The sequence below is a fragment of the Amphibalanus amphitrite genome, unplaced genomic scaffold (assembly GCF_019059575.1).
Source record: "Amphibalanus amphitrite isolate SeventyFive unplaced genomic scaffold, NRLGWU_Aamphi_draft 002470F_arrow, whole genome shotgun sequence".
Taxonomy (NCBI): Eukaryota; Metazoa; Arthropoda; class Thecostraca; order Balanomorpha; family Balanidae; genus Amphibalanus; species Amphibalanus amphitrite.
This window is the reverse complement of record NW_024883905.1, coordinates 636-21,564: the sequence shown is the minus strand read 5'-3', so window position 1 is coordinate 21,564 and position 20,929 is coordinate 636. Positions and strand designations below refer to the sequence as shown.

Genomic DNA, 20,929 nt, shown 5'->3' with positions numbered 1-20,929 from the left:
GAGAAGAGAGAGAGAGAGAGAGAGAGATAGAGAGAGAGAGAGAGAGGAGAGAGAGAGAGAGAGAGAGAGAGAAGAGAGACGAGGGGGTCCCGGAATGTCGATGTCTGGACGCGACGGAAGCGCGGAGGTGGCTGCCTTCCCTGCAGCCTCTGTTTATCAGATCAAGTTACCTGCAGCATCACTGAACTTCTCTCATAAGCAGCGCATCGACAGGGTGGTCTCACGACACGATGAATCTGCTCTAAATTTAGATCGATGGGATGGAAGGGAGTGTATCGTAGTCTTCAGCACAAGTTTTTTATTTACAAACAGATATCTAGAAAAATCCTGTCGTTAAAGGTGCATTGCTGTGCGTCCTATTTCACTGCGCAGTTTTGTTACGTTACCAGGAACTAAATATGGATAAATGCTGAGTTCCGAAAGGCTTCAAAGTATATAAAACGCTTGAAAATGGAGCCGCTTCTGAAAACCATAAACGTTATGCAAATCCCTTCATGACAATGTGGCAAATAACCCTGACAGTGTATTGCAAATTGCAAACCCAATATTAACTTCAACATGACCTTGTTTAGCTGATATGTTCAGGCAATACTGGTGCGTGGTAACTGCTAAACGATAGCCGGGTTCAAAAACAGCATTGGCGGAGCATCAGAGTAGCTAAAAAAGGAGATGAGATATGAAGATTTGGAAGGGACAGCCCGAAATCACGTTATTTCATAAAGCATAGTGAAAGGTGGCGGCGTGAACACGGATGTAATTAAAACTTTCACCAGGAAAGTTACGGAGACGTCTTTTTACTTACAAAGGCAGCGATTTAATTGTTAATGGCGTGATATGTGGTGTTATATAATACTGAACGAGGCCGGTGTAAATAAATTTTCAAGACCGAGGTCCTTACTGATTTTTGAACGAGGCCGAAGCCGAGTTCAAAAATCCAGTAAGGACCTCGGTCTGAAAATTTATTTACCCGGCCTCGTTCAGTATTATATAACACCACATATCACGCCATTAACAATTAATCGCTGCCTTGTAAGTAAAAGACGTCTCCGTAACTTTCCTGGTGAAAGTTTATTACATCCTGTTCACGCCCGCCACCTTTCACTATGCTTTATGAAATAACGTGATTCGGGCTGTCCCCTTCCAAATCTTCATATCTTCATCTCCTTTTTTAGCTACTCTGATGCTCCGCCAATGCCTGTTTTTGAACCCGGCTATCGTTTAGCAGTTACCACGCACCAGTATGCTGAACATTATCAGCTAAACAAGGTCATGTTGAAGTTAATATTGGGTTTGCAATTTGCATACACTGTCAGGGTTATTTGCCACATTGTCACTGAAGGATTTGCATAACGTTTATGGTTTTCAGAAGCGGCTCCATTTTCAAGCGTTTATTATACTTTGAAGCCTTTCGGAACTCCATTTATCCATATTTAGTTCCTGGTAACGTAACAAAACGCGCAGTGAAATAGGACGCACAGCAATGCACCTTAACGACAGGATTTTTCTAGATATCTGTTTTGTAAATAAAAACTTGTGCTGAAGACTTACGATACACTCCCCTTCCACTACCATCGATCTAAATTTAGAGCAGATTCATCGTGTCGTGAGACCACCCGTCGATGCGCTCTTATGAGAAAGTTCAGTGATGCTGCAGGTAACTTGATCTGATAAACAGAGGCTGCAGGGAAGGCAGCCTCCTCCGCGCTTCCGTCGCGTCCAGACATCGACATTCCGGGACCCCCTCTCCTCTCTCTCTCTCTCTCTCTCTCTCTCTCTCTCTCTCTCTCTCTCTCTCTCTCCTCTCTCTCTCTCTCTCTCTCTCTCTCTTTCTCCCTCCCTCATTCCACCTCTTTCTCTGAGCTGCTTTCTCCTCCCTCCCTGCCTCCATTTCTCTCTCTTCATGTCTGTCTGTCTGTCTGTCTGTATGGTGTCTCACTCTTGCTCTCTCTCTCTCTCTCTCTCTCTCTCTCTCTCTCTCTCTCTCTCTCTCTCTCTCTCTCGGAGTTGCTCCCTTCCTCTTTCTCTGAGCCGCCTTCTCCCTCTCCCCTTCTGTCTCGCTCCACTTTGCTCGACCTCCCTCTCTCCTCTATATTCCCCTGATACCGCTCCTGGCCTGCCCCGCCTCTGGTTCCCTCTTACCACCACTCCCCTCCCGCCTTATCCCGCCTCTCGCTGACGCCCTCGCTATGTCCCCGCCTCCAGCTCGTTTCCCCTTCCCATTGCCATCCCATCCCCGCCTTCGGACCGCCTCCTCCAAAGTCCAAGCCACCGTCATCCCCCCCCCCCCTGCATCCCCTCCACTCCCCCATGGAGGCCAGTTTCAGCCCCCACTGCCCCGGGGCAAAGAGCACAGTAATTAGTCGCAGTAGACGACTCCGGACCGGTAAGGTAAACAAGCAACTGTCAACATGAAGCAGGGACAGCGAGGTAACGGGCAGCGACAGAGAGTCCCGTGGGTGTATTGTGGGGCGTGTGATGGGGGCGACCCGGCACACAACAAAGAAGTTTGCTGAAAGCCAGGGCGAAAATAGAGAGGAGTTTGATGAGGGAGAGTTTTAATCGAGCGCTAGCTTTTGGTTGCTGGAAGAACAGTTTCCCTTTGCTCTCTGCCTAATTAAAAGCATTACAGTGATCCACACCTTGACCTAAAGACTTATTTTCGTATTTCTGCCGATGACGCCACAAGTAATCGCTAACACACCAGTCAGTGGCGTAGGTAGCGCGATGACATTGAATATGCAATAAGGCCTACTGCATCCGCATTGGGCTTCTAATTTTGGTAGAAGACAAAATAGCGATGAATTCCGGGAGCTTGAGATGCCAATGATTGAAATTTGAATATGATGCTAGTTCATTTAATTCAGACGTGGCCTGACGCAGAGCAGGACAAATTGCCAGCTAGGTAGCACACCTATCTCTGGGATTACGTGGAGGTATTGCTGTCACTTTTTACCCCGTTTGCTTGTCCGGGATAATGCCATTGGCCATTGCTAACTGTATTAGGCGTCTATCTAAGCTGTATGGGCGTTTTCCTCTAGTTGAACTTACACCAAAACTCTGAATTTGTACATACACTTCAATGTCAGTTGTCATTGATATCCTACCAGAAAGCAAAAAACAACGGACGCCATTTAATTGCGTCCCAGAAAAGCTATTTCTGGCATCTAAAAGCTGACTCGCCCCCAAAATTGGTCCTCAGCACCTATTTGGTGGATACCAGCACCAATCATGGAAAATGACCTTAATTAGCTGTTTCTGGCACCTATTCATCGGTACGCCTTACTCTTTTCTCTGAATCTGGCACCTAAATTCTGAGCGTAGCACCAATCTAGTAGAAAAATGAACTACTGGCTGGTAGAATCATGTTGTTCTGTATAATGACCCCTGGAGTCTAGCCTAAAGGTTGCCAGTGCAGCTACACTCTATGACGGCCCCGTAGTGATCTCAGCATTGTATATGACGTTAAGTAAGCAAATAATATTAATTTGTTTGAAAAACAATGTCATTTAAATATTTAAAAGTTTTATTTGTAATGCTTAAAGAGAAACATTTTTGTGAGTAATTGTCTCGATTTTGACCATTAAAACGGGTATGGTATTTTGACGTCATCAAATAGCTCCAAAAGAAATGTAATGTTTTCATTCCGTCAAGGCCGCTGAAGAAACGCGGGATCTTGCGTGGGACATTGTCCGTTGTTTGCCGCGCAGAGTTGTGCCGTGGTTGTGCCTTTTTCATCCGTTTCTTACGTATGGCATAGTGTGCATGAAGCTTTGATTTTTTTTTTTTTTTGTTATTGTGTGGCGGTCAGTCAAACGCCCCTGTAGAAACCGGATGCTGCGTTTGATCGAGATGGAGTCAGACGATGATTGCAGAAAGCTAATATATTGAAAAGAGGGCCGGTTGCGTGGCATGTCGTTCAGAGTTGACATTTTGCTTTACTCCGTTTATGACCTGAGAGCCTGGCTGGAAGTGACGGATCCAAACTTCTCACGTTAAAATGGCTGAGGGTGCAATAATCTCTAGTCTCTACATAGCGGGCTGGTATAGGAGCGTCTTGCTATGCTGCACCATAGCTCATAGGCGTAGGAACGTTTTCGAAAGTGGGGGGGCCAGGGTCCCAGAGATCTAAAACCTAACCTACCCCCAAAATCCGATTTCTCCTCGGATTTCGGCCACTTTGTTTTCGCAAACATGCTCAGAGGTAAAAAAAATAGAGACAAAAAAAGAAAAAACATTGGTTGAAATTTCAGGGAGTCTCCACTCTCCCGTCCATAAACTCAAACTGATGGACGCGTTCCCCTGTCCTCCGCAGCCGTTGGCACCCATGCAAATTCCAGAGGCATCCAGCAACTTTTTCATTACGAGCAAGCGTGAAACGTGCAAAGCGAGTCTTTTCAATATACCTATAAAAATCAGCATGAACGGCCCAGCTAGGCTCAGCCAGGCCTATAACGTTTTAAGAGGTTTTATATCGGCGACCACTGCAACTGGGCTGATCGACTTTCACTTATCAGAGGCCGGTGTGGGACTTTTAGACGGTCTGGGCCTTCAGAGGCCAGTTTAACCCTCCACGGCCCGGTCCTATAGGTTTTCTACATACGCGCTGGCCGAGGGGGCGGGGGGCGGGTACGACCCCCCTCGCCGTTTCGCCCCAGGTGGAGCTAGCGCGTCGCGGTAAAACGAGCGTGTGCGCCGTTACGAGACGCAGAGATCGATACCCGATTTTATGGTCCTAGGTCAACCAGTGACCTCTGACACCGTTCCGTGCTTCTATCCTCAGGATACTGAAATCCTTCTCCTCCACACCGCAACCCCCTCCGGGCTGGACAGGCAACTTTATCTCATGCGGGCTGCTCCCTTGGAGCGGCACCGCTGCTCCCGAGGGAGCGCACCCCGTAGCCGGGTGCAGTGAGTGCCTTGGGGCTGGGTGGCCTGTCCTCTGGACGGGCTCAGCCCCGGCGACTCACTAGGGTGCCTGCCCAGACCAATGTCTCCCCCTATGTATATCCTATCATCCTTCCGACTCTGAAATGGTCTCATTGGACTGAAAGGGCCTAACCCAACAAAACAAACAAAAACCGGTGACCTCTGAGGTCAGGTCAAGTGCCTCAAGGCACGGTTCCGTTTTTGGCGAATAACTTCGCAAAAAATGGCCGCAGAGCCGCGATTTTGCCAGCATCGTGTTCGCCTCTCTCAGGCGCGTCGAATGATATACTTTTTGTTTGGGTGAGGTAAACTTAGGGTGTTGACCTCGGGTCACGGTCAGGTCGGCGTCCCCAGGTCACGAAATTGGTCGAAGGAGTTCATGTCGCATATCATTCGATTCGGCAGGTCTTCTTGAGTCCATAGGTGGCTTTCCCGACTCGCTAGCTCAATTTGATCGGTACCTAGTTATTGACGAAAAACTCTTATTTCCACACACTTATTTCACACTCTCTTATCACACTCTCTTAAACACACTCTTATTTCCAAAGGTACCCATGAACAAAAGGCAACCTTTCATTTGTAGCTAATTTTGAATGAAATTGGGGAAATTGTAGGTAGGGTAGGTGCATAGGTCCGTCCAGAAAAGGCAACCCTGGGATTTACATAATTCTCCACCCCTGTCAAGGTCGCATTAATCATGCAATATGTATATTCACCAGATACACACCCACCTTTTTCGCAAAAAAACTTCTTATGTACAGTGGATCTAGTAAGGATCTCCAGACGAAACTAGATGGCGTTGAGCCTCAGTCGAGTCCATGTGAGATTCAAGGAGAGGTAACTACCGAGCTGAGCCCGGTGGGGATGTGGGGAGGGGCGAGGGGGCGGGGCGGGTGGCGAGGTCACGGTGCGGGTGACCTGTCAAACAGCTCCGGCGCGGTGGGGCACTGCCGCAGGCAAATGGCGCAGTCCATCGTTGTTCCATATCGCGGTGGTGGGCCGGGCGGCCGGTTAGCTTGGCAGTTGGCTGCTTGGAAGGAAAGGATAATGAGGCATGGGTTTGCTGTGGCCGGTTTATCTACTGTCAACTATGATGAACCCAAAAATGCAAATATGATGGTGGTATTGCAGCTGGCAATGCAATGCTACCGAATGCTCCGGGCGCCCAGTAGATATAAGGATTAATATTATTTATTTATGTCTCCTGAAATTTTCATTGAATATAACTCAAGCAATAGAAAGATCGTATCGTTCGCCAGTTTTTGACCGGCTGGCGCTTCTTGCGTAGAGCGCCCTTTGGCAAATAATTATCACGCAGGTGATTTTTTTACTGGTATAAGATGGGCCTTTAAGGTCAAATCAAGTCGCTAATAGAAGATGTGGAAAAGTAGACGAATGCCACATTTTTGTGCATGAAGTCTCGAGTTAAAAAAGCTAACAGTTAATATACGTGTAAGCTAAAACAATCAGATCAGTTAATAAAAATATTTGACCCGAAATTAGCCTCTGTTTTGTCTGACCATGATTGTGTGTAAGACACCGGTCCAACCGGGTTCAAACCGGCCCAACCTGGTTCGGCTCCCCCTTTTTAATATTAAATTTGGCCCGAACCTTTTGAATGAAAGGAATCACAAGCGCAGAGTCCCCGCTAAGGTGAACTTGTTGCGTTGACCCTGCTCTCTACCCTCCGATCAAACAATTCTTGGTCTATGGCAGAATTAGAGTCCAAATTTTAACCCTCGCATGTGTGCGGCGTTTGCCAGCTTCTAATGTGTAGGGGGGGGGGGGGGGTCGGTTGGACCCCCCCCCTTGCCGTTTGGCCCCTGATCGAGCTAGAGCTTTGCGGATAAAACGAGCGTGTTGCCCGTGACGAGAGGAAGCCGATGATACCCAATTTTAAGGTCCTAGGTCATTGGTTGACCTTCCAGGTCAGGTCAATGACCCAAAGTCGGGAAAATCGGGACCTGTTAGAAAGTCGTAAAGTGTGGCTGCTAAGGGGTTTTTCGGGGTGCTGATCACGAATATCGTGTTAGTTTTGATCACAGATGATGTCTTGAAGTATTTAGACCAGGTCGGGTCAGGTCAGGTCAGGTCAACCAGTAGGCGTCGTGACGGGTATTCGTAGTACGTGTCAACCGCCTCTGACAGCTTCGTAACATGTTACGAAGTCACCAAAACTACTTAGTAAATATTCAAATGGTTGCTAAATTCGAATTCAGCTCCAAAAACTAGCCTAGAAACATGTAAAACTAGAAAAAGTGACCCGAGGTCACCCGAGGTCACCAAAGGTCAATGACCTGACCTGACCTTCAGGTGACCTTGACACACACGGGAGTAACATCAAATCACATGTTTGAACGTTTGAAACCACGAAAAGCTTGCAAACACGCGGCTAGTGCGAGCCGACATACGCGAAATCGCGATTCCGGCCAAACATGGTCTCGGAAAAGAGGTCACAGGTCAAAGGTCATTTGGGTCAGGGTCATGAAATTTTCAGGGTAGGTGTAAAATTGATCAATGCGAGGGTACTGAAAGTTTCGTCGCGATCGGCCGCTTTTTACGCGAGTTATTCGCGAAAAACCATGGGGGGGTCCATCCGACCCCCCCCCCCTACACATGCGAGGGTTAACGTGCGCACATAGCCGCGCACGGCCGGTCCCCTCACTGACTTCGCCTGGCAGCGGCCTGCCACCAACCACAACCATACCCGTCAGGATGCTCAAAAACGTCAAACACACGTCACGTTTCGAAGTTCGAACCCGGACTCATGCGAACGGGACGAGCGCTCTCACCACATGGCACATGGAGTCCAACGCTCTACCAACCGAGCTACCGGAACGGACATTTACCTCGCGGTTTCGTCTCGTGACATTGACAGACGTCAGACACTTTGGCCGAACTTTAGCCGAAACACTGAGCAAGCTGCGCAGGGCGATAGGTGCTCGTAGCGTTGAGGTTGGGTAACCTGTGAGCTGAATGCGATGTCGTGAGTTCGAGCCCCACTCCCGGGTCTGGTTTTATCTCGACACGAACCAAACCTTTCCTTCTACTGCAACACAGATAAGCACGATGACATCTTACCCGAATATCTTTCCCCAATATCCTCTCAAAAAGTCAAAATTATCGCTTATAAATGTTTAGCAAAGTTTCATTTTTAAGAAAATATTTTTGGACATTTTTCTGGAGCCATTTCAATTTTTTCTTTCTTTTCTGATTATTTTCGGCCCGATAAAACCCGCCAAAACTGAACGTGCCAAATGAAAAATATCTAACTCATTACTCAAATAACAGTTAAGAACAGCCTCATCATGCATCATGAAAAGCATCATGCAACTATCGACTGAATAGTTGCATGCTATGAATGCGTCCTAGATTTCAATTACCTATCATTGTTCAACATTTTGGCTGGAACTGACGCTGCCTCTGGCTTGCCCGTTTGTTTGAGATGATTCCCTTCAGTCGCATTCTTGCTGGTTCGACATGAACAGGATACCACCATACCGGAGTGAACGCACCCGCAACCATCATCCCCTCCCCTCAGCCTCGGCGCAGTGGCGGGCGGCCCTGGGCGGCCCACTTCCGGCGCTACGCACGCCCCATGCGCCGTGATACCGCGTCACTCCCCCTCCCTCCTTCCCCCACAATGACCGGTGACCTCACTTCCCTCGGGATTTGGACTCTCCCTACCCCGACCGTAGCGCCACGTGGTGGCTCTGGAGATCTTAAATAGACCCACTGTACATCTCATTTCTAATTCTACCTGACTCAAACCAGATCTTCATCTTAGTGCCTTGACCAGATCCACAAAACGAAACCGGTTGGCGCAATAAACATATCAGATATGTCTCTTCTGCGCTGAATTTGAAAATTTACGCGCTAAATCGCTAAACTGCTGCATGTTTTAGACGGTGTTAATTCTACCTGCAAAGCACAGATTATCCGTGACAGAAACGGCACCGTGGCCCACTTTTTGTGTTTAGTTGGTTGAATCGTGTTTAAAGTAAAGAGCGAATCTCAGACATTGGAGTGCTCTCAAAAGTGGGGGGGCCACACACATTACTGGCCCCCCCACTCCAAAATGGTGGGGTGGCCGTGGCCCCCCTGGCCCCCCCGGTTCCTACGCCTATGCCATAGCTGGCTAGTGATTCTCTTTTGGCTAGAAATGGCATTAATCATTATCTCCACTGGCGAAAATGGCACTTGACATCACCGAATGCAACGTTCATGTTGTTAGGATACATAAAATCAGGAAGGTTACGCGAATTAGGTAGGCAAACGTGGAATAAAATAGGTGCTGGATGTTTTGGTTTTGGTGCTGAATCAGCAAACAGCAAATATGGAGTTCAACTCGACGATTTGGCAACTTTAGGCTGTGTGGAAGCAATTAGGTGCCAGATTCAGATATTAGGGTCGAATAAGCATTTTGGGGCTGATCAGCAATTAGGTGCCAGAAACAGCTTTTTAGGGACCAGAAACAAATATTCCCCAAAAACAACTGCCTGCATGTACAATATTGGATTTGCTCTTCGCTACGGAGCCATAGATGGATATTCGGTATCGTTTGCTTCAGGATAACTGCAGTTTTTGTTTGCTCCAAACTCTTCCATTGTTCCTCACCCCAAAGCACCCCACCCTTGTCCCTTAATTAACGCTGTAATTATTTGTTCTCATCTCCACAGTGTCTGAGCTGGGAGCGGCTACCAGCAGCGCCATAGACTCGAGGGAATCGTACGACTACACCTCCTGCTGCCAGCGGCACAACGTCTCGGACAGCTGCATCGGACTCTGCAACTTATACGTAAGTCGTGGGTTCAATTCCCATGACCAGATAGATACAAGTGGTGTGCTGCCAGCTAGTATGCATAGGCTCAACAGACGAGTAGTGCAGCATTGCATTAAGAGATTTTATTTTTATTAAGTTATATTGTGATATTTTCATGCTGGTTTACAGTTTCATTGCATTGAATCTGTGTGACCGCCTCCTAATTATTGCATTGACTTCTCGATTTAACAGCATCGACTTTTTATAAATATCAGCATTTCTACTCTACTAGAATCAAAGTGCCCCGTTATACCCGCCGTGAGGAGTTGAATGTTTCACCTGTATCACTTCCACAGGGTCTTCACAACGGTAACCAGTCGGAGGAGTCTGACTGTGAGGCCGACTTCCCGCACATCATTCAGTGCATGGCCGGTAAGTCCACAGGTCGTAACGTCCAAAAACGCATCCTCCAAAAACGCTGCGTATCGCTTGTATAATGTAGAAATATTATGGGGCGCACTTTGTATTTTTATGTAGAGTTTTTTTTTTAGCCATGAAGCTTTAGTTTCCTTCATGAAGATCAATCGTAATATTTTTCCACCTGACCCTATTTGACCCTATTTGATCTGGCCCTCCTGACTTGACTTGACCTGACCCGACCTGACCCGACCTCCCACCCTCAGACGGCCGGAACCACATGCCGTGCTGCGAGGAGCAGGGCGTTCCGGCCATGTGTAGCGGGATCTGCCGCGGTCAGTACGTCACCCAGCGGGACAGCATCAAGGATCACTTCAGCTGCGTGGCCTTCTCCAGCATCATGCTCAACTGCGTCGCTCGGGGTCTAGGTTAGTTTGGGGTTGACATTGTGCTTTAGTTGCACACACCGCAGTTTTACGCTTTATGTTGACCGCTATGAGATCTATTTAAGTTGTATTTTTTGTCTTCAATAAAACGCCAAATAAAACTTGTAGGGGAAGGTGGGGTAAGACGGCCCAGCGGGGCAAGACGGACCACCAGCCCTCCCGGCTGAACCATTGCTGGTATCTACTGCTTTATGCAGTGATGCACTCACTATGTTTGTTTTCCTTCGTAACAATGGCCACCTTGAGCTCATGCTGCTAGGATGCATAGCTTTTGAGTTATTGAGAAAAATGTTGTTTTTCGTCAAACCGATCTAAGATAAGAGGTCTACGGGTGATTCAATTACGGCGCCTTTCTTGCATGATTAGTTTCTATTTTACACTTAACTGTGAAGAACAAAGTTATAAACTTAGTTATAGTCACACTTTAGGAAAGGCAAGGTTTTGCAATGTTGGGCTATTTGACATATGCGTCATGATAATGACAGAATTTAGATTTGGGGCAAGACGGACCACTGTGGTCCATCTAACCCTGTGGTGGTCCATTGTACCCTGCGTATAGAAAGTTCTTTTCCAAAACATTGACACAAGTTTAAGCAAGCTAATTTTTCAGGAAGGAGTCTTTGTTGCATGTGAGCCATGCATGCAAGTGCTCAGTTAGCATGCATTCATGCCAAACGACAATCAACACACATGTTCCCAGCTTTTAGCTGCACTTCCATCACACATGAGTAAAGAATAAAGGCTCATTTTGTTATTTTACCATTCTGGTTACTTTTTCTTACAAGAGTATAGAGCAGAAGTGTAACACACATGAACGGATAGCAGGCACTGCTGGGTGGTCCGTCTTACCCCACGTTTTTTCTTGTCTGAGTTTTTGACATGTCCCTCTTTAAGAGCATCCATCACCTAGATGTCTTTAATTTGAAATTTAGTCTTTACACGTATCAACAGAGGAAGGATTGAACATTCCGAAGACTATAAATAATATGAATTAGGAGAGCAGTGTAGCAAGATATGCGGCCTCAAACCTTAGCTGGTCCGTCTTACCCCACCTTCCCCTAATAACGTAAATATTTCCCAGTAGATGAGAGGTAAACTAGATGAAGCATAAGCTAGTTAAATATAAACAAGTTTTTTTAAAAGTCGTATTTGTATTGTGGTCGAATTAAAAAACAACACAAATTTACTTCACCTTCAATATTTTGTTTACCTTCTCCAATTTCCCCCACGGTTCGTGACACGCGATGGTTCATTTGGCGCCACGGCTGGCTGCCGGTATTTTTCTGGGGAAGCTGTTTGTTACCTGCCGGGCCCTCTCAATAAAGTACGTGATCGCGTGCAGACCCGTCGGCCATTGATCCGACTTCCGGGAGCTGTGTGTTGTGCTCTCCGCACCTGGCGATCGGCCGGTGAAATATGAATTTTGTTTTGAGTCTTCCTTGCTGGGGTGTCAATCTACTGTCGATCTACCGATCTATTAGTGGCTGGGGGTTATTATTTTATGTGTTTTTATTCGTTTAGTATTTGAAAATGAACAGCAATGAGCGATAAGCACGACAAGTAAAATAAGAAGTGAAAGACACACATTGTCTTACCAGTTCATTCCTATTTACCCTTGCGGGATCATTATGTTTCAATGTTTAGAACGCAGTGATTAATCGATCATCGTAATTAATTGGATTTCCGTACAGATGCAAGCTTTTCTGATAAAACGCTGATCTTTAAAACGAAATCTACCTCAGCCATATTAGCTCAGTCAAATTATGTCTATCAGTTTGGAAACAGAAATGCTATGGCCATTTAGCCACGAAATATCCATAAACGTCGGTTCAGTATTGACCATCAACGATTATCTCCGCAGACACTCTACCCTCGGCGCCGCGGAATATCCAAGTATCCGTCAAGTCCCTTACCGAGCTGCAGGTCACGTGGTCTCGGCGTCGCACGAACGCCCCGCCCCCTGACCTCTTTACGGTCAACGTGACCCGCTTGAGGCGATTTGACGGCAACATGCTCGGACTGGATGTCAATGGGACCGAGCTGGGAGTGACGCAGGCCCAGGACACGCAGCTTTATAATGTGAGTTGTGTTATGATGTGAATAGGTGGCTAGGCGGAAAGGGATGATTCTGGTTGTGTTTTACCTCTTGTATAGTTTATGACTGTTTGTGTATATTTATGCATTAGTCGAGTCTTTTTTTTTTGAAGGACATCCGAACATTCACTTGATTCACTTGAACATTTTACCTTGATTGGCCGCACATATAACGTAAATATCCCCATAAAGGAGCTACTCATGCCATGAGTTTTTATGCCGCCCCCAAATTATCTTGCTTATCTTTTGAACTATCAGATGCCTGGATAGTTTGGTAATGGAATGCCACCCCTCCCCCCAATAGAACTGATTAGAAGTGACAACCAGGGATCTCCACCTTTTGCCAAACCGTATATAATATCACTAAACTAATGTCTACCTCACACAGCTAATCTGGTAGAACCCCGTAGAACTAATTTCCGCCACAACATTGCGATCATCAGATAAATAGCGTTTTCCCTGTCTCGCCCACTCTCCATGATAGCGAATGTTTCCTGTGTGCGCCGCGAATGTCTTCTGGCGACGTAGATCCATTATGGTGCGTCATTTTCGCCTTTTGGTCTGGTGCGGCTACCAAACCGCGTCGCTTTGAGACCCAGTCTTGTGGTAAATTGCGCTCTGGGGCTGAAGAGCACCAGAAAGCTGGCCTGTTGGATGTGGATAACATTATTCTAGGAAGAATTTATGCTGCCATGAAGCCCGCGACGTGCATTGTTTTCTTTTAGGCTGAGCTTGCAGCATAGTAGACCGGACAACTATATTTTATATCCAGTAATTTCTATGTGATGTATTGGCTCATCGTTGGACTTGATCCAATTTTTAAACATCGATATTATAGACGGTAACCGAAAGATTATTATGATCCATAACTTCGGCATTTCGAGTACTGCATTCTGTCCATTCATGCTTAACCCGCGACCTGGTGGGGGGGGGGCTATTTTTTGCCCCCCCCCCCTCCAGACTTTTCGATATATCTCCAGAACCGCTGCGCCGATCGTCACCAAACTTTCAGTACCCTCCCGGACATCAATTTTACACATTGTGACCAAAAATTTTTCCAAAGGCTATGATAGGTTGGCCGGAAATGACGTCAGAGTGACGTCATGTTCTGCCGTTTTCGACCCAAAAAAGGGTTTCGCGGGAAGAGCTGTCAGGCCTATAGCTTTGCAAATACAGAAAAATGATAAGGACATAAAAGCTGTAGAATGAACAGGGCTACAAAACTGCTATCTCAGATTTTTGAAATTGTTGGATTTTGACCCCCAAAAATCAAAAAAATATTTTTTTTTGATATAATAATCGAAAAATCCAAAAAGTTTTTTGAATTTCGCAAAAACCGGAATATATGTGATAGTCCTTACTGCCTTCCATCCACATACCAAATTTGAGATTGATACCTCTTTTTTGGCGAAGTTATAGCGAAAAAACTGTTCAAAATTGATGACGTCAAATTTTCAAACTCAATTTTTAGCAATTCTAGACACCGTATCGCAAAACAAAGACCACCATTAGACTCCCCGTGACGAGCTGCATCGAATCAATACCCATTTTATGCAAAACTATCAACTTTTAAATTTGACCCTTTTGGCCTGACCTTGACCTGACCTTGACCTGCACTTCACCAGAAAGTGACCTAAGCCGTACCTGATAGTCTTATAACCAACACCATTGAGTTGGAAATGAAAAATTGGCCATAAAACATGCATCACACAACCTTAGTAAAGTTGGGCTCATGTGACCTGACCCGTGACCCTTGGTGACCTGACCTGTGACCTGACCTGGTATTGTCAGTGACCTCTAATAGCAACATATCTACTAGGCAACTGACGCCCTATCGCTGATTCTCGACAAAATGCGTTTTCCTCGGTGTTATAGCGCATTCCCTAGAAGACCCGTGAACGGTGAAACATTTCATCTTTGACCTGACCTGTGACGTCATCGGTGACCCCGAGGTCAATGAAATTTGGTTTCCTTCGACAAATTTGACAGGCCTTTCGAACGCCGTTTGAATTTTGCGGATCCGTCCAGTAGTTTCGGAGATACGAGGGGGGGGGGCAAAAAATAGCCCCCCCCACCAGGTCGCGTTATAAACAGACCCCACCAGGGCGCGGGTTAAATCGTATAATATGCTAGTCGAAAATCTACAAAACGTCATTTCACGAGGGACTTCCCACAACATAATTTTTCATCACACACAGCCATGTACTCAAATTGGCACCTCACGCCCCCTCCTCTTTCACAGGTAACCGCCGAGCGAATGTTCCTCGTAGCCAACTCTCTACAGCCTCTCACCATGTACGAAATATCGGTGACCGCCCACAACGCCGCCGGCAGTAGTTTGACCTCAGACCGGGTCAGGGCGGTCACGTGGTTATCAGAGACCTATAACTCGGATGTGAGCCTGGCGCCCGGCCTGCCGGATGTGCGACAGTGCTGCGAGGACTCGGGGGTGACTGAGCCGAGGTAAGTTTGAGGCTTGATAATAAATGTGAAAAAGTTTGAGGCGTGGTAAGGGTGGAGGAGGTTATAATATTTTAGATAGATAGTATACGGTGGAATAGAGGGTTGTTCCCAGCTTCAGTTTCCTACCATAATACAAAATAAACAGGAAAATAAATAAAGATGCAAAAACATAAAGATTACAAAACCATCACCACTAACCACCACTACGACTCAACACCCAATCCTTCCCCTCTGTCACCTGTAAGGTCGTCGGGTCAAGAGTCACACCTGTCGGGGTCACGGGGTCAGCCAGCGAATCCCCCGAGTTCGGTCATCTCCACCAGCCGTCGCCGCCTGAGACGGCTTTGATGTGTCGCCGGGTGGTTGCCTCGCTGATTGAACGGCCGGGGGGGGGGAGGGGAGGGGGTCGAAGCACGGTGGATCAGGAACACCTGTGGAAGTGGAGGGGGTACGGCGAAAGGGACACGGAAATAAGATGCTGGATTGGATCGGATGTATAGCACGGAAAAGGTATTCGTAAGCAAGGACCAGTTTTTCTTCATGGTAACGGCCAAAAATGAATTATTTGGGACGGCTAATAACAAAGAAAAAAAGAAAAAAATATAGAAACCGACATAAGCGGCATTTCTTGCTTAAATTCTGTCGAGCTTTAAATAATTTGGGCTTATTATGCGACTTGAGTCTAACTTTGTCATCAATGCATCACAAATCTGGCACCAATGTATGCCTTCTAACACGACTTCTGCATATGATTACGCCTCCCGTATTGCAATAACACCCTCTCCGTCCTCCATAGCTCCATCGATCCACCGTCTATGAGACAGGCCTGCCCTCGGGCGGTGAGCCGCACCGCATCAGGCAACAATGACACCGGGCGACCTCTGACCTTGATAAATGACCTATCTTCGGAGACTAACGCGCTCGCTAGCTCGCGGGGCGTCACCAAACGGTTCTCCCTATTGGAATCAAACGCCCCTGGGGGTCGCCTCAGGGTCTCATGGTCGCCATCTTGGACGGTGCTTTGTCGAATATTGGTGATGCTATCGTGGAGGAAGATAGGTGATGGCGGAAAGTTGGGAGGTGATAAAGGGAAAGGCGAGAGAAGCGGCGAGAAAACGGGCGGGGAACGGGGAGCGTTTGAAGCGCCAAAGGGATGTTATAAGGCTGGCAAGGGGTTAGATAGAAAAGTGGTAAAGCTCTCAAGTAATGAGATGTGAAGAGGAGGAATATCACAGAAAAGCGAAGCATGTTATGGATAAACGTTAACAGGGAGATTTTTGAAAATTGTCCGAAAACTCAGGCCGCTGTTTTTCAATAGAAAAGCACAATTCTCACGAATAGAGTTTTGATTCATTGGAGATAAGCTCTCGGTTATATCATAATTTGTCTTTCATCATTCGCTACTTTTTCAATAATTAAAGTCACGATTATTCGCATTGAACTATCTGCACTGTCCACTCCGTCCTCCCAGTGTTGTCACTATTTCTTGTTACGTCACTCTGACGTCACTCCGCCCATTCTCAGGTGTTTGCGCCAGCTGTGTGACCCGCGCGTGGCCAGCGACACGGTAGTCACTGACGTCATCATCTGCGCTCCGTGGGCCGAGAAGACGTTTGCTTGTATGGCTGATGGGAGGGACCACAGTGCGTGCTGTCGCGCCCGAGGCCTGCCACAGATCTGTGTCGATCTGTGCGCCGGAAATGTCACCAAAATCGACTTCAGATACTTCCGGTGAGTGCGAGATACGTTAGCATGTGAGATGTTTCTTAGATGCTCTAAGATAATGTCCATGACAATTTCTTGGTATACTTTACTTGTTTTGGTGAGCTCAAACTAAATGTAGGATTTTTTATTTGCCCAATATTTCTTAGTTTCTTCTTCCAACAAATTCTAATCTACCCCTTTCCCCTCGCAGGTGCCTGGGCTTCATGGGAAGCTACGCCTCCTGTCTGATGCAAGGCTACGGCGTGGTGCCCTCTGCTCCGGTGGACCCGCGAGTGGCACTCGCAGAGAGCTCATTTGCGGTTTTGCGCTGGAATCCGCCCGGCACGCTGGCTGATACCGTTACCAGGTGAGGGACTTTAGCGATGAATATCAAACGCTGGTGGTTGTCTGCGATTTTATATGTAAATGTTTGTGAGAGATTTTAAGAAAGTCTTAAATCGCACTTTTGTGGTGGAGTAGACTGTCGTGAACCTTGTTGTGAATCACGGAAAGCCAGTGCTTTCGAAATAACCGTGACGCATTTCAGATGGCTTCTAGACATAAAGCTGAAGTCAAACTATGAAATGTGTCTCAACATAGCTCAGCCTTCAGCGCCATCAAATATTATCCCGTTTCTCATTTGTTAAGCCGATATCGATGTTGTCCAGTTGTGTTGCAGATCGGGATTTGTTCGTATTGACTCCGGCGTTCTGATTTATGGTAATTGGGCATCGACTAGCTATGAATAATATTGGTCAGGAGATCGAGAATGACAGTGCATCGTTTACTAGCGGAAATGCAATCTATTATGACGTATAGTGGCGAATATTCTGCGAATTGCCAATTGGGGCGTTATTGATTATCGTGTTTATGTTTGAACTAATTTTGATGTGTTTTATTATTTTAGAACCCTTTCCAAGGAGCACTGATGGGTCATAACCTTGATGAGATTGACTGTCTTCTGTGACAACGTTATACAGCCAAGATTTGTTCGGGATGGCTATATTTCACCCGTTATATTAATTGATCACTTCGGCGCTCAGTAGCTTCCAGTGTCGTTGCAATAACCATTGACCTGCGGAAGCTTCATAAAGATTTAACGAAATCATGAACTCAATTCTCAAATGCAAATGTCTAATGCACCGCTCGCTCACCCATGTATGTGTCACGCTTCAAAACCACAATACATAATCTGATTCAAACAAAGAAACCAACAACTGACTTCACCATCTTCCCCACAGCTACACCGTGGTGTACCGTTCAAGTTTCCCTGAAACGGAAAACGACACAGCCTACAAGACCATACTGGACGTTCATTCGCCGTTCCTCCTGGGTGACCTGAAGGCTGATACCGACTACGAGTTTTACGTGGAAGCGGTCAACCAGCGGGGTGCCGGTCCTCAGAGCTCCAGGGTGCTGTTTAGAGTGAGTGAAGGGTGTTGGAGGGGTGCAGGGATTGGGGATGTTGTACGGGTACAGAGAGTAGGGGACGGGTGCTGTTATAGGGTGCGGGGAGCGGTTGAAGGTAGGAAAGGCTAAAGGTAGGTTGATTATAGGGACATTTTATTGGCTAGAAGAGCTAAGAAGTCGTTGAAGCGTCAAAAGAGTTCATAACACTTCACGGGGACACTAATCTTAAACATGACTTCTACATCGGCGTATAATGTGAAGACTCTGGTTATCAAGGCGTGAGAAATGTCTTCGTCATGATTGTGTAACTCCTGTGGTTAAATTTATCGCTGCAACAGCTGTGATCATAGTGTCATATGAACTGTGGTGTGGCCAATGGTGTGATAGGATCGCGACATCTCATATACGACACATCAAAAGTAGCGACCAGCTTACATCCTACAAGAGGCAAAAGTGTCAAGTGCTAAATGAAATTAGCTTTCAAATAACTGAGTGCCTTTGGGATAGTATTTTTTCAACAGCCCAAACACAAAACAATGAGGCGGAAGCGTCTTGTACGAAATGGCAAATGTTTCAACTTTTCACCCAACGGTAGCTGCCCAAACAAACTTATGCTTTTTCTTCCGCGCCCCGGCCGTGCCGTGCTCGTTGGGGCCATTTCAGCATTCCACAGGCTACATCCGTCGCCCTTATGAAGACCAATGGTTCTGTTTGGACGCGCTCGCCGGCTTTTTGCGTCTCAGAATAGATCTTATCGACTTTCTCGTGCTTTGGGACATTCCGGTGCCCGCGGCACGCTGATGTGCGAAACTCGGTGATAATGATGTCATCAGAAGTGAAGTTATGACGCCATCAGGGATTTCGCAGCGATTTTGCCGAGCCGAATGCGTGCTGGTATGAATATTATTCCATTAGGCATATTTATGCATTTCGTTGGCTGCCAAAAATAGGACCAAAAACCCGCAAGATGATAAAGTTACGTGAGATGATCTGATGACAAAGCAAACCAAACATTTAGGCATTTATTTACATCTGCTTCTCCTACTGAATTGAGCTTAACATTAGGTTTTTGCATTTACAAAGCTTAATTATATTTTGCGTTGTTTGAATTTCATGCAAGAATATGCACTATACGCAGGCTACTCTCGGTGTAAGCGGAAGAAACTTAATCTTAAACGTCATCTACATATTCCTCTGCCAGTGACTTCCACATCCACCCCCGTCTCTACCACCGATCCGCCACTGCCACAGACGATGCCGGAGAAGATGTTGGTGCAGGAGGCCACCGAGAGCTCCTACAACCTCAGTACCTGCTGTATGATGGCGGAGATGAGCCTGGCCTGTCTGCCTCTCTGCCACTATAACGCGCGGATGTCGACTATGAAGGGCCTGGCGCACATCTGCGCTCCCGAGTATCATAAGGTGAGGAGGGGGATAAGCTGTTAGTGAGTTAGAATAATTAGGGGGAATAGTGTGAGGAAGGATGAAGGAAAATATTATAGGAAGAAGAATAGAGTAAAACAGGTTGGAGGGTGAGGATAATCACAATATATCTGGCGTATTTGTATATTATATTTGGTTATTTATTGCTCTTTTGGTGTGTGTGTTTTTTTAATAATCATGTGGCCAGTCTATTTTATGGCGTTTTACTGCGTTTTTTGTAGCAAGTTCAAGCTCAGAAAAACGTCACGATTGTGTTTTTGGATTTGCTAAGATGTATAATATGCTATGGATGGCTGTGGTCTTAGATAAGTCTCTTATTGTGTTTGCTCCCAGATAGTTTGGGAGTATTAGACACTTTGTCTAAGTGAGTACTATGTCCGATACATGGACTGTTATATTTCCCACTCACCTCACACCTCCCCTCCCCTCTACCCCAGCTGCTCCGCTGCTCTGCCGGCGGCCGGGACCACACCGCCTGCTGCGAACGCCGCGGAGTGCCCACCAACTGCCTGGGAGCATGCCGAGGCGAGGGCACACTGGCCTCTGAGTGTACTCCCTATCTGGGAAACCTGTGGCAGTGCTATGAAGAAGGCACGGGTCGTCTGCCGGCACCTGTGACCGGACTTCATGTGACTGGAGTGACGAATCATAGTGTGATGCTGATTTGGGAGGAACTCGAGGGCAACTTCACCGGATTCCGGGTAAGTTGAATTAGGAGGAAGAGAGGAGAGAAGAAGTGAAGGAGAGGGAGAGGGTAACGGATAAAGGGAGAGCATAGAAGAATAGGATACGGCATGTAACAATACGAAACAAAGCGACTCAGACCTCTAAAGCCATTCGGCACCTTTGCGTTGAGCCTATTCTTGCTGTTGCACCTTTTCTTTGCTGTTTTTTTTTATTTCAAACAGGGGACTGCTACGGTTGATTTATATTGTATCTGTTTTGTTTCAGGTAAAGTACGGTATCATCAATGCTGAGAGCAGGAATAAACTCGGAATGGAACAGCTCACCACGGTAAGCAATTACTCATACCCATAATACGCTATCTAACCCTTTTAGAATCTCTCAGGATCAAAAAGATGTTTATGATGATTTTTAAATATGTTATAAAATATGTAAATATGTTATTCCATTTTGTATACAGATTACGCAGCAGTTGCTCACTATCTAGGTTACGGTCAAAACACTCCAAATCTTTATTCTAAGCCCTGACCCGGGTACTCTGCGGCCATTTCTGTTCCTCTCGCGTGGTCCGGCCAATTTC

At 46.6% G+C, this 20,929-nt stretch overlaps 1 protein-coding gene across 1 annotated transcript; it reads left to right on the top strand.

The window, feature by feature from the left end:
* Nucleotides 1-2,408: 2,408 nt before the first annotated feature.
* Nucleotides 2,409-20,679, top strand: LOC122377035 (Ig-like and fibronectin type-III domain-containing protein 2; the record flags this gene model as incomplete). Its single annotated transcript, XM_043357002.1, has 12 exons — nt 2,409-2,427; nt 9,606-9,724; nt 10,045-10,120; nt 10,372-10,533; nt 12,413-12,630; nt 14,888-15,108; nt 16,633-16,839; nt 17,024-17,179; nt 18,054-18,237; nt 19,474-19,644; nt 20,103-20,366; nt 20,617-20,679. Coding segments are annotated over exons 1-12 (1,860 nt in total), but the record flags the coding sequence as incomplete, so codon positions are not given.
* Between the last annotated feature and the right edge of the window lie 250 nt (nt 20,680-20,929).